Below are 13,021 nucleotides of genomic sequence, written 5' to 3' on the forward strand. Positions count from 1 at the left end.
GTTAACTTATAATTCAACTGTATTCGTTTCATAAAAATATCTTAATCATGATGAAGGACTTATTTATCGCCTTATTTTATTATGAAATATCCCTTTGTTTTGTAATAAATATTCTTCAAGTTGAGAACTAAAATATTATTATTCGCAATATAGTTGTATTACTTGTATTGTAGTCAATGAAAGAGGCAACTCAAATTTCCCGGGTGAACCTGAAACAAAGAACGCGGACCCCATAGAATGCGTATGACAGAGCATATATGTGATATTATAGTATATTGGTATTATGCAAAGTTATTTGCTTTCAGTCCGACCTATATAGGCTACTATACTCTTTGGGTCCGACCTAATGTGTCTAGGGCCTTAATTTCCCTATTTTTAATTTTTGTAAATAAAAAATGTATTGGATTAAATAATTTAAAAAATATATAATTTAACACATAAATCTAAATTTTGTTAAAACACTACTTAAACATTTTTTTTTACAAATCTGATCATAGACTAGACAAAAAGCTTCTAGAACGTGGCAACACTGTAAATATAAAAGTAGTTAAAAAATCTTCATGTCCTTCAATGATTTCAATCAAATTGAAGTTTGCCTTACTGTTGCTCAAAAAAAAGTCTACGCATGAACATAGTTTGAATAGTGTTTTTTATTGTGCTAAAGTTAATTATCGCCGTGCTTGTTAAGTTTAAGTTTTTATTTTGTGGTAAGTATTCGTGAAAGTTATGTATTTGACTTGCTAACATACGATGTTGTGCTAACCTATACGTTTACTTTGAAGTTTGTTCGAGTAACCGTTTCGCAGGCGGCAGAATAACAAATTATCAAGTACGAGACGATACGAGAATTGCGTTACTTTTTTTAAAAGGTATATTTTAAAAAATACACATACGGTTAAATAATTGCGTTTTTGTTGGCTTGTTAAAATTATTAAAAAGTGGCCTCGTTATCTGTCAACAACTATGTCGGGATGTCAAATTTTATATTCGGAATAAATAAAATTTGCCGCTACAAGTATTTTCGGATTTTTGGTATAAAATTCTTCAGTGTAATGGGAATATTAACCACATTTTAAAAGTGTTGTCTTTAATACCGCGTAAAATAATCATATATAAATATTTCGGTTAATACCATGTAATACAAGTCTTATTGATTCAATAGTGTCTTAATACGTTACGAGCATAGGTGTTAGACTTACGAGTGTTATTTTTAATTGTTTCAACATTTTGTAAGTTTGTAAACAATTGTATTACGTCACTAACATAACGTAAGGCGGTGTTCACACTTTATTTTGAGATGAAGAAGCAAACAAGCTTGCAGTCCACCTGATGGTAAGTCACCGTCGTATGGACATCTGTACAACTCCATATAGAGTAGGTTCTACCTGAAGCTACTATGTGATCTACATATGCGTTACCACCCCTAAAAGTAAAATGGTGGCCTCAAAGCTAAATTTACAAGTCATTTATAAATCTTGTACATAACTTTATTATGAAGTTGTACAGATGTCCATACGACAGTGAGTTACCATCAGGTGGACTGCATGCTCATTTGCTACGCTTGTGATATAGAAAAATAAGTAAAACACTGTTTACAAACAATAATGACCTCGATTCAGAAAAAATATTATGCAATAAATATTTTGTACATAGTTATCCTCATATGAGTCATACATAAAGAGGAAAACTTTGTTTGTTTGTTTGTTTGTTTGGTTGTAATGAATAGGCTCAAAAAATACTGGACCAATTTTAAAAATTCTTTCACCAATCTAAAGCTACATTATCCACGAGTAACATAGGCTATATTTTACATGAAATATATTTGATAAATAGATTTTTCCATTATAATGACACAATTTTGGAAATTATGCAAGACACTTGAATCACTATGTTTTTGTCCGATGACACCTCATAAATTAAAAAAAGTGTTAACAAAAAAATACAACAGACTTCTATGTCACTACAAAAAAAAAATAATTGGAACAATTTTGGTTTAGTAAATATTTCTGAAGTCGTCACTCAATATATTTCAGTGTGATAAACAATGTGTCCAATATTAGCGAGATTTCTCTGTTTTGCTATCATCAAACCCTGATTTTCGTACAATGGGACCATTGTTGAATTATATTTTTTGCAAAAAAAAACAATTATCTGTGAACAAACAAAAAAACCATATATATGGTAGAATTGAGAAACCTCCTCCTTTTTTGAAGTTGATTGAAAAAGCTTGAAAATCCCCCTCAATTAACCCCTCGGTAGCAGTAAAAACTACATTTTATTTGTGTTCTAAAAGAAATTGAATGTATCATATCGACGACGAATTGGCAATAACTCCTAACTCAAAAAACGCTACTTTACATAAAAATAAACGCTACTTTAAAAAGACAGTACGTATTGGCCACACTTTAATATTCTGTTCAATTTTGAACCTAAGGACCCAGGTCTTTAAGCTTAAGACACCAGTGTCTTAAGTTCAATTTTGAACCTAAGGACCCAGGTCTTTAAGCTTAAGACACCAGTGTCTTAAGTTCAATTTTGAACCTAAGGACCCAGGTCTTTAAGCTTAAGACACCAGTGTCTTAAGGACTACCTGTGATACGTTATTTTAAGTCCAAAGATGCAAAAATCGCTTTTTCGTAAAAAAAACGAGATACGAGTTATTGCTACTACATCGTCGATATTGTCATCCAAGATGTAAAAAAAAATCAAATTTCAGCTCAATGGACCAAGTGAAAGTCATTAAAATTTTAGTTGAAAAGTTCTTTTTGAATATATTATTTGAAAAACATTAAGTATCTTGCAATATTTTTAAAATTGTGATGCAATTGCGAAAATTATGAGTCATATGAGGAAAACATGTCATAAATATTATGTGTTACATAACAACTGATTTGAATCAAGGTTATTTTTGTTTGTAAACAGTGTTATAATATAGCTGTTTATTTTATTTTAATTTTTTTATAATATAGGAGTAGAGCATGGAGTAGGCAAACGTAGTGTGGGACGCCCTCCTGCAAGGTGGCGCGACGATCTGCGCCGGGCGGCGGGAACTAGCTGGATGAGGAGAGCCGAAGATCGGGCTCAGTGGCGTGCCTTGGGAGAGGCCTATGTCCAGCAGTGGACTAATGTGGGCTGAAGATAGATAGATCGAGCATGCAGTCCACCTGATGGTATGTTACTGCTGTCCATGGACATCTGTAATTAACCCCAGATATGATTAGGTTCCTATCTCAGCTCGGCCACAGATGCGCCACTACCGCTGAAGACTAAGCTGGAACGCCTCTGATAAGTATCGCACCCTTCAAACCAGAACACAGCAGCCCTTAACAGTGCCATTATAACAGATTGGTGTGACGGTGGTGCCGCCGGACTTGAACCTCAAAGGGTTCTATTTTAAATGAATTTATTTATTTATTTACAAATTTGTGTACACAGAACATAACAAAGAAATAGAGTATTAAAAAGAAATGTAGTACAAAGGACTACTTATTCCAACCTGGAATTTCTTCCAGCAGCCCCTATGGTCAGAAAAATTGTATGAAAGGCAAATAAAGTGTGCACAAAATAGATAAGTAGGATAGATATCATATACATATACATATATACAATTATATACACATAATATATACATATGACAATATATACATACAAATATATACTTAATTATGACAGTGATAAGTAGTGCTCTTTTACTCTTCTTTTGAACAAAGAAATACTGTTGGAAAGACGAATATGGGGCGGTAGTGAGTTCCATAGTCTAACTGCATGAACGGAAAAGGAGCGGGAGTAGAAAGATGTTTTGTGAGAAGGATAATTAAGAAGTATATGTTATTTGCTTTCAGACTCATCATGGGTATAATCAATCATTGATAGGGAGAATATTTGTGAAGATTTGAACACACAGCGGACATCGGAAATCACTCAAAATGTTTCAAAAACAGACATTTGGTACCAACAACACATCCTTTGGTGAGTTTTTTGATTTTATGAGTATTTAATATAGTTCACACTACTGGCTACTGCGACCTGGGGGTTACTGCCATCTCTTAACACAATATTATTTTAATCATACTTTCACTTTTTTTTGCAGGAAATTTAACTTTTTAAGTGAAATATGACAATTTCAGTTGGTTTTATACAATGGATAAGCGAAATTTTAATAAGGGTTTAAGATTGTTCAACTGTGTATAAATAAATAATAAATAAACGCTTTCTACACTCACAGCCCCACACTAGGATTCCCTGTGTCGTAGGTGCCATGGACACACACATAGACAAATACACAAACACCCAGACCCAGAATCAGAACATCATTTAGATATCTGTCTGGCCGGGGATCGAACCCGGGACCCTTTGCGCGTCAAACCGGTATGGTGGCCGCTCCGCCACGCGGGTGTATGATGGAATATTTTACTGTTTTAAGGAGGATATAAAACTTTCTTGAACTATGATGGTTTTAAAAGATGGTGGTAGGCCCCCTGGATTTCAGTAATGGTTTTAGGGGCCATTTATTAATTAATCTTTACGTACCCTTAATTTTTGTCATACCCATTCTTACGTAATATTTTTAAGTCGAAACGAAATAAAGTATCTTTACTGGTCTATGATATGCATGTGCATGTTTCATGTATTGTATCATTATTAATGCGTTAACAAGTAGTGGTTTGTGGTATATATATTGTATCTTTTAAGGTGTACAACTATCCCTATCCACGGGAACACTGCCGGCAAACTGTTACACAGTTTGGCAGACTAATAATATATGTTTGAATGTACCTTATGAGAGAAAATAAATAAATAAAAATGGAATTATATGTAAGAGAGGTTTGTAAAATCTTACATATTGTGCACTTTTTGTGATGGGTAAAAAATGTTAAACTCGCGTCAGGACGCGTGACCTGATTGAAAATTCGTAAGACGGCAAAGCAGGCTGCAAAAGTCAAGATGTCATCCGGTGTCAGCATAGAAAAAATATGTCAATGGGTGTCAGTTTAATTTTTTATTTATTATATTTTATTATTCAAGTAAAGTTTCGAAAGTTTTCACTTCTGCACTTTTCTCTTCACCGACCTATTCATATAAGTAGCTGCAAATAAAGTAGATTTAAGTGTAGATTTAAATAAAAACAATATATTGAAAGGATACTCAAAAATTACAAAGTTTAAAAAAAATCCTTACGATTTTCTATATTTTCAATAAAAAGTATAAATTACTGCAGTCGGCCATCTTGTCTGAAACGCTAATCGAGGCGCGGATGACGTCATTTTTGAGAATGTCATTGAATTGCTTGTACTTTGTATGGGATGTTCTAGTGTGACGTCACCGACGGACGCCATGACACCCGCGAGCGTTTTCGCGCTTAATTCAAAATAAGTATAAAAATATGCTATTGTTTTCTCTAATACTGAATTTATTTTTTCGGATATATAATAAAATTCTATTTTGATCATAACTGATGACATATTGCACTAATAATAATATCTAAATGAAATGTATGTAATTTTTATCTTTGACATTGATTAAATTTTGTATCATATCATAATTAAATTTATGTAATTTAAATTAAATTTATGAACATAACTTTTATCATTCACGCTGTAATATTTTTTTCTTTTTTTTTGAATTTCTTATAATTATTATATGCCCGCTTGCGGCGGGAATGTAGAGGAATATCATTTTATGACTGTACATGTACCTAGCTTACCTACATTCCATAATAAACGAATTTGATTTGATTTGATTATTGCCGAAATAATACGATTTTTGAAAACGATAGATGTGTACGTACATTATAGAAGGGGTCCTCAAACTTTGTCATTATGCCCATTGTAACTATTCCAGGGGCCTTCAACTCCGGCGCGAGTACCTCCTCGCCGTTCGGTAGCTTCAAACCGGCCACGGGCACCAGCACATTTGGCGCTCCACCAGCCTTCGGGGCCAGCACGTCCACACAACCAGCCACTGGCGGAGGTATGCGCTATTCTCATAGTCGAGAGTAATGTTTTTAATTCTAAATATATATAACTCAAAGGTGACTGACTGACATAGTGATCTATCAACGCACAGCCAAACCACTGGACGGATCGGGCTGAAATTTGGCATGTAGGTAGATATTATGACGTAGACATCCGCTAAGAAAGGATTGATAAATACTACCCCCATGGGGATAAAATAGGGGATGAAAATATTACTTCGTAACGCGAGCGAAGCCGCGGGCAAAAGCTCGTGTTTTTAATAATCAAAGACGATTGGAAAACGCTTTGTGTACTGTAAGATAGCAAATGACGTTACTTATACCTATTTAATATGATGTAAGTCGTGTATTTTTTAGAAGTCATGTCGATTTCTCGTGGATTTTTAATAATATAGGAGTAGCAGACGAGCATGCAGTCCATCTGATGGTCAGTGGCTACTGTTGTTTGGACATCTGTAATCAACCCCAGATAGGATTAGATATTCCTACCTGAGGTCGGCCACAGATGCGCTGCTACCACTGAGTTGTGGCCGTGGTCGTGGTCGTGGTGCGCCGAAGTCGAAACACAAAGGGTTCTACCATTTACACGGTATGCGCTATTCTTATATATTGCGGAGGGTAAAGTTATTTGAGTGTGTGTAGTGGCTTAAGGTGGTTCACTCTATTGTTCGACTTCGACGGCACTACAAGCACACCTATATCTGTCCTATCTGGGGTTGATTACGGATGTCCATGGGCCGCAGTAGCCGCTTACCATCAGGTGGATTGTACGCTCGCCTGCTATTCCTATATTGTAATAAGGGTTTCGTTTTACGATTTTTCGTGCGGAACCCTAAAATCAAACCACGAGAAATCACACGATTTCTAAGAAATACTTTTAAATCGGTACGACTTACGTCATATTAAATTGGCACGAGTGACGTCATTAGCTTTATTATCTTAGTGCACAAAAACCGTTTTACAATCAGCTTAGAATAGTTAGATAGTCGATAATTTGGCGAAGACAATATAAGCTTTATGATAATTATTGTTGATATTGAATATACAAGTATAGTCCGAGCCAAACTGCTAGTCCGCTCCGAATATAGAAACGAGTCGCGTCGTAATAGCAAATTGTAGATATTAGCGGTACTATCCCCCCGGCACCCCCAGCTGCTCTCGCCCACGGGTACATAGCTGCGTTAGTGTGCCCTTACGTTGCTACGGAGTATATGCTTGTAGTTGTGTTCCACCGCATTGGCTCCCTGACTACACCTGCGCGCAACAACTTCAGAGCGGACTAGAAGTTTGGCGCGGACTATAAATCTTATATATTAAATTTTCGTGTCACAATGTTAGTTACCGTACTCATCCGATAGGCTTTACCGATTTTCACCAAATTATATATGCATATTCAGTAGATCTGAGAATCAGCTACTACCAATTTTGATACCCCTAAGCGATAAGGGTTGTTCATCCTTAATTTTTTTTTTAATTTTTGAACAAAAGTTTTTTGTTTTTATTTTTCTATAATGTGGCATTAAAAATACATACAACCCTAATTTTTTGCCCTTTAATCACCAACCCCTATTTTTATAATATAATAGCCACTTCAGTAATTTCATCATTTTTCAATTTTTCATACATCAGCTCGATGTTAGATTTTTAATTTTTTTTATATGGCAACACAACGTTTGCCGGGTCAGCTAGTTATCTACAAATTGTTATGTTATGTCATCAGGTCTTTTCGGCTCATCGAATACTGGAGGCCTGTTCGGGTCCACTCCCGCGGCGGCCCCGGCGCCCGCGTTCGGGGCCTCGAACAACTTCAGCTTCGGCGGTAACACCACGGGGGGCCTCTTCAACACCAGCACCTCCGGGGGGCTGTTCGGGACCCCCCAGAATGCTAACACCTTCGCCGCGAAGCCCGCCGGTGAGTTTAGTACTGTTTTGTTTTTTTAATAATGGATCGGCGGCAACACCACGGGGGGCCTCTTCAACACCAGCACCTTCAGGGGGCTGTTCGGGACCCCCCAGAATGCTAACACCTTCGCCGCGAAGCCCGCCGGTGAGTTTAGTACTGTTTTGTTTTCTTTTTTTGAGTAAAAGATCGGCGGTAACACCACGGGGGGCCTCTTCAACACCAGCACCTCCGGGGGCTGTTCGGCACCCCCAGAATGCTAACATTAAACAACATTTTTTTTAATTAATAATATAGGAGTAGCAGACGAGCATGCGGTCCACCTGATGGTAAGTAACTACTGCCGCCCATGAACATCTGTAATCAACCCCAGATAGGATTAGATACTCTATCCTATATTATAAAAAATAAATTGTTCTATGCTGACACCGGATGACATCTGGACTTTTGCAGTTTGCTCCCGTCTTACGAAAATTCGATCAGTACCTTCAGAATTAGATTTTACGTTTTTACGAAAATGACTGTTTTTGTATTTATTTACGTATTTCCCATACATTTTCACTCAGTTTTGATACAGTCCGATGGGAGCGCTGTAATGAAATGTATGGGCAAATACGTAAACAAATACAAAAACAGTCATTTTTGTAAAAACGTTAAAAACTCATACTAAGAGTACAGGTCCTGACGCGAGTTTAACATTTTTTACCGATCTCAAAAAATGCACTTTCACTTCAAAAAAAATTTTTTGAAGCCTTCGCTAAACCTGTCTTCTTGTTATTTTCTTGTCAGGTTTCGGTTTTGGGAGTACTACGACCACTGGAACCACGGGAGGTGGTCTGTTCGGTAGCACACCGTCCACCAGCACTGGGTTGTTTGGACAGCAGACCAACACCCTGGGTGGTGGGGGCATCTTCTCTAGCACTGGATGTGAGTATAGAGTATCTGTTGCCAACTTCACGCTACTCGTCAAGAGATGGCGCCACACGTTTTTGAATCACGCTCTTTAGTGGCTTAAGGGTTGCCGGAAGGGGCGGTCCGCACCGGGTCCCCGATCCTGGGGTCCCTCCAAACACAGTTGCTAAAAAAAAAGGGTTGTCAGAACCAAACAATCTGTATCCCTCAGTATATCACTCAGCGAAAAAAAAGGCCACCGAATCACAGGCGAATAATTCTATGACACATTTTTTTTTTATAATATTGAAGTAGCAGACGAGCATGCAGCCGCCCATGGACATCTGTAATCAAGCCCAGATAGGATTAGATATTCCTACCTGAGGTCGGCAACAGATGCGCCACCTCTGAGGACTAAGCTGGAACGCCTCTGAAAAGTATGTCTTCCTTACCACACCCTTCAAACCGGAACACAGCAGCGCCTAACACTGCTGTTATTAGGTAGAAATAGGTGTGGCGGTGGTGCCGCCGGAGTCGAACCACAAAGGGTTCTACCACCTTCAAATTTGTCAAATGTAATATCGTTTTACATTGAGCCCATGGGGGGCCCATTTAATTTTCCGCCCCGAGCGTCCGATGACCTTAGTCCGCCACTGATCACGCTATTAGTTTTCTCAACATATTGCGTATATAAAAGCTCCGAACTGAGATTGTCGGACACTGACAGTTGATCATTTGATGGTGGTGGAAGAAGGGTGGTTAGTCCTCATGGGTAGCGGCGCATCTGTGACCGACCTCAGGTAGAAATATGTAATCCTATCTGGGGTTGATTAGGGATGTCCATGGGCGGCAGTAGCCACTTACCATCAGGTGGACTGCATGCTCATTTTCTACTTGTATATTATTTAAGACTAGGTATGCCCCGCGGTTTCCCCGAGTTAAAAAGAAACAGAGGCACAGCTAGTTCTAATATATAAGTAGCCTAAGTTTCTCCTTATTACACCAGCTACCTGCCAATAAAAGTCCCGTCAAAATCGGTTCAGCCATTTCAGAGATAAGCCAGAACAAACAGACAGACAGACAGATAAAATTTTTAAAATATGTTATTTTGGTGTATTTATCATATCTATATTCATATGCATGTAGTAAAAAGCGGTTATTTCAATATTAAAAACACTCTAATTTTATTTATATGTATAGATGTGAATTTACATACTACTATACATTTTTTAATTAAATTTGATTATATTTTTTTACAGCTACGTTCGGTCAACAGGCAACCACTGGCACCGCTCCGGGGAAGTACAATCCCGTCGTCGGCACTGATGTGGTGGTGAAAGGTGGTTCCTCACAGACCATCAACATCAAACACCATTGCATCACTTGTATGAAGGTTAGTTTCGTTGAAGACATTTTTTATAATATAGGAGTAGCAGACGAGCGTGCAATCCACCTTATGGTATAGTTCTCGCCAAATCGCTAGTCCGCTCTGAAGTTGTTGCAAGCAGGTGTAGTATACTATTTGCTATGGCGACGCGATTCATTTTTATATTCAGAGCGGACTAGGAGTTTACGCAGACTATGCGTATGTGAACAGTGATAGCCTAGTGGTTGAGAAACACGGCCTCTTGATCGAAGGTTCCTAGGTTCAAATCTCAAGCACGCACCTCTGATTTATGAAAGTCATGTGCGTATTAGAAATTAATTATCACTTGCTTAAACGGTGAAGGAAAACATCGTGAGGAAACCGTCATGCCTTAGAAATCCTACACGTAAATAAAAAAAATGTTCTCAAAGGTATGTGAAGTCTACCAATACGCACTTGTCCAGCGCGTAATCCTTCTCAGTTCGTCAGTAATCCGTCTCATACTAAGAGGAGACCCGTGCCCAGCAGTGGGACAGTAATGTGAGATGATGTGCTATGTATGTTAATATGTGCTTTTTTTGCAGGAGTTTGAAAACAAGTCCTTGGAGGAGTTGAGGCTTGAAGACTACACAGCTGGACGTAAGGGGTCCAGCGGTGGGATGTTCGGTGGTTTCCAGCAGCCCACCGAGAACAAACCGCTCTTCGGTGGTACCAGTGAGTTGACTTTTATATATGATATAGGAGTAGCAGACGAGCACGCAGTCCACTTGATGGTAAGCTGCTGCCGTATTGACATCTGTAATTAAGCATATAAGATTAGATTGTCACCTGAGGTCGGCCAGAGATGCGCCGCTATCCCTGAGGACTAAGCTGGAAAGCCCTCAGAAAAGTATGTCTCCCTTACCACACTTCAAACCAGAACACAGTGTTCATGAAGGGAACATAAGAAAAAGAAATATTGGGCTAAACGTTATAATTTCAAACTTGGTACATAAAATAATAAAAATTAATATGGAGACGTAGGCGATCGAATTCCGAGTGCGCGCGCGCCGGTAGTGGGGCGGTCGGCGGGGACCTCAGACCCCTCCCTCTTCTCCGTCCCCGCGGTGTGTTGGCGCGGTGTTAATAGCGGCAACACACAGCAGCGCCTAACACTGCTGTTATTAGGTAGAAATAGGTGTGGCGGTGGTGCCGCCAGAGTCGAACCACAAAGGGTTCTACCACCTTCAATATATGATATAGGAGTAGCAAACGAGCATGCAGTCCACTTGATGGTAAGCTACTGCCATTTGGACATGTGTAATCAACCACAGATAAGATATTCCTACCTGAGGTCGGCGTTAAAATTCATATATTTTATTCAAAGTAGTTTTTTTTATAATATAAGAGTAGCAGACAACCATACAGTCCACCTGATGGCAGATGTCCATGGGCGGCAGTAGCCACTTAATAAATCTGTAATCAACCCAATATAACTTCAGAATTCTAACTGAGGTCAACCACAGATCCGCCGCTATCCCTGAGGACTAAGTTGGAACGCCTCGGTAAAGTGTGTCTCCCTTACCACACCCTTCAAACCAGAATACAGCAGTGCTTAACACTGCTGTTATAACAGAAATAGGTGTGGTGGTGTCACCGAAGTCAAACCACAAAGGGTTCTACCACCTTCATGCTTCACTGTAGGTTTTGATTTTTTTTTGATCCGCCCTAATATATGTTCATATAACTTTGTTCCAGCTTTCGGGCAGCCGGCGACAACGAACGCGCCGAGTCTGTTCGGCGGCGGCAGCCTCGGGAGCACCGGGGGCTTCGGTCAGACCAGTGAGTGCGCCATACACATATATAACTATGCACGGGCTGAGGACAAAACTGTACCTCAACATGGCCTAGTCTTCGGTATACCTCGGTCGGCTATGGGTGGTGATGTACCTGATGGTAATCCACTATTTGGTGCGTCTACTATGGGTGCTAAGGTACCTGATGGTAACGGACCAGTCTTTGGTATACCTCGGTCTATGGGTGGTAAGGTGTCTGATGGTAACCCACTCTTTGGTGGGTGTTCCACTGTGGGTGCTGATGGTAATGGACCAGTCTTTGGTACCACTCAGTCCAGTATGGGTGGTAAGGTGTCCGATGGTAATCCAGTCTTTGGTATCACTCAGTCCAGTATGGGTGGTAAGGTGTCAGATAGTAATCCAGTCTTTGGTATCACTCAGTCCAGTATGGGTGGTAAGGTGTCAGATAGTAATCCAGTCTTTGGTATCACTCAGTCCAGTATGGGTGGTAAGGTGTCAGATAGTAATCCAGTCTTTGGTATCACTCAGTCCAGTATGGGTGGTAAGGTGTCAGATAGTAATCCAGTCTTTGGTATCACTCAGTCCAGTATGGGTGGCAAGGTGTCAGATAGTAATCCAGTCTTTGGTATCACTCAGTCCAGTATGGGTGGTAAGGTGTCAGATGGTAATCCAGTCTTTGGTATCACTCAGTCCAGTATGGGTGGTAAGGTGTCAGATAGTAATCCAGTCTTTGGTATCACTCAGTCCAGTATGGGTGGTAAGGTGTCAGATAGTAACCCAGTCCTTGGTATCACTCAGTCCAGTATGGGTGGTAAGGTGTCAGATGGTAATCCAGTCCTTGGTATCACTCAGTCCAGTATGGGTGGTAAGGTGTCAGATGGTAATCCAGTCTTTGGTATCACTCAGTCCAGTATGGGTGGCAAGGTGTCAGATAGTAACCCAGTCTTTGGTATCACTCAGTCCAGTATGGGTGGCAAGGTGTCAGATAGTAATCCAGTCTTTGGTATCACTCAGTCCAGTATGGGTGGTAAGGTGTCAGATAGTAATCCAGTCTTTGGTATCACTCAGTCCAGTATGGGTGGTAAGGTGTCAGA

The 13,021-nt window shown here is 39.4% G+C and overlaps 1 protein-coding gene across 4 annotated transcripts in view; it reads left to right on the top strand.

Annotated features, from left to right (window-relative positions):
- Window positions 1-546: 546 nt before the first annotated feature.
- The window catches only part of Nup98-96 (nuclear pore complex protein Nup98-96), a 71,316-nt gene continuing 58,841 nt past the window's right edge, over window positions 547-13,021 (top strand). The window contains exons 1-8 of one of the 4 annotated variants that reach the window (XM_073090929.1): window positions 547-707; window positions 3,843-3,969; window positions 5,842-5,970; window positions 7,695-7,886; window positions 8,664-8,801; window positions 10,025-10,158; window positions 10,716-10,845; window positions 11,869-11,952. In XM_073090929.1, the coding sequence (XP_072947030.1) occupies window positions 3,927-3,969; window positions 5,842-5,970; window positions 7,695-7,886; window positions 8,664-8,801; window positions 10,025-10,158; window positions 10,716-10,845; window positions 11,869-11,952 (850 nt within the window). In that variant the 5' untranslated portion in view covers window positions 547-707; window positions 3,843-3,926. Of the gene's footprint in view, window positions 708-732; window positions 870-987; window positions 1,333-3,842; window positions 3,970-5,841; window positions 5,971-7,694; window positions 7,887-8,663; window positions 8,802-10,024; window positions 10,159-10,715; window positions 10,846-11,868; window positions 11,953-13,021 lie in introns of those variants that run through there. The other 3 variants (XM_073090930.1, XM_073090932.1, XM_073090931.1) reach the window with 3 other exon arrangements.

Source organism: Epargyreus clarus, unplaced genomic scaffold, assembly GCF_041222505.1.
Source record: "Epargyreus clarus isolate Ecla_fem2 unplaced genomic scaffold, WU_Ecla_fem_2.2 ptg000033l, whole genome shotgun sequence".
In the NCBI taxonomy this organism is placed as follows: Eukaryota; Metazoa; Arthropoda; class Insecta; order Lepidoptera; family Hesperiidae; genus Epargyreus; species Epargyreus clarus.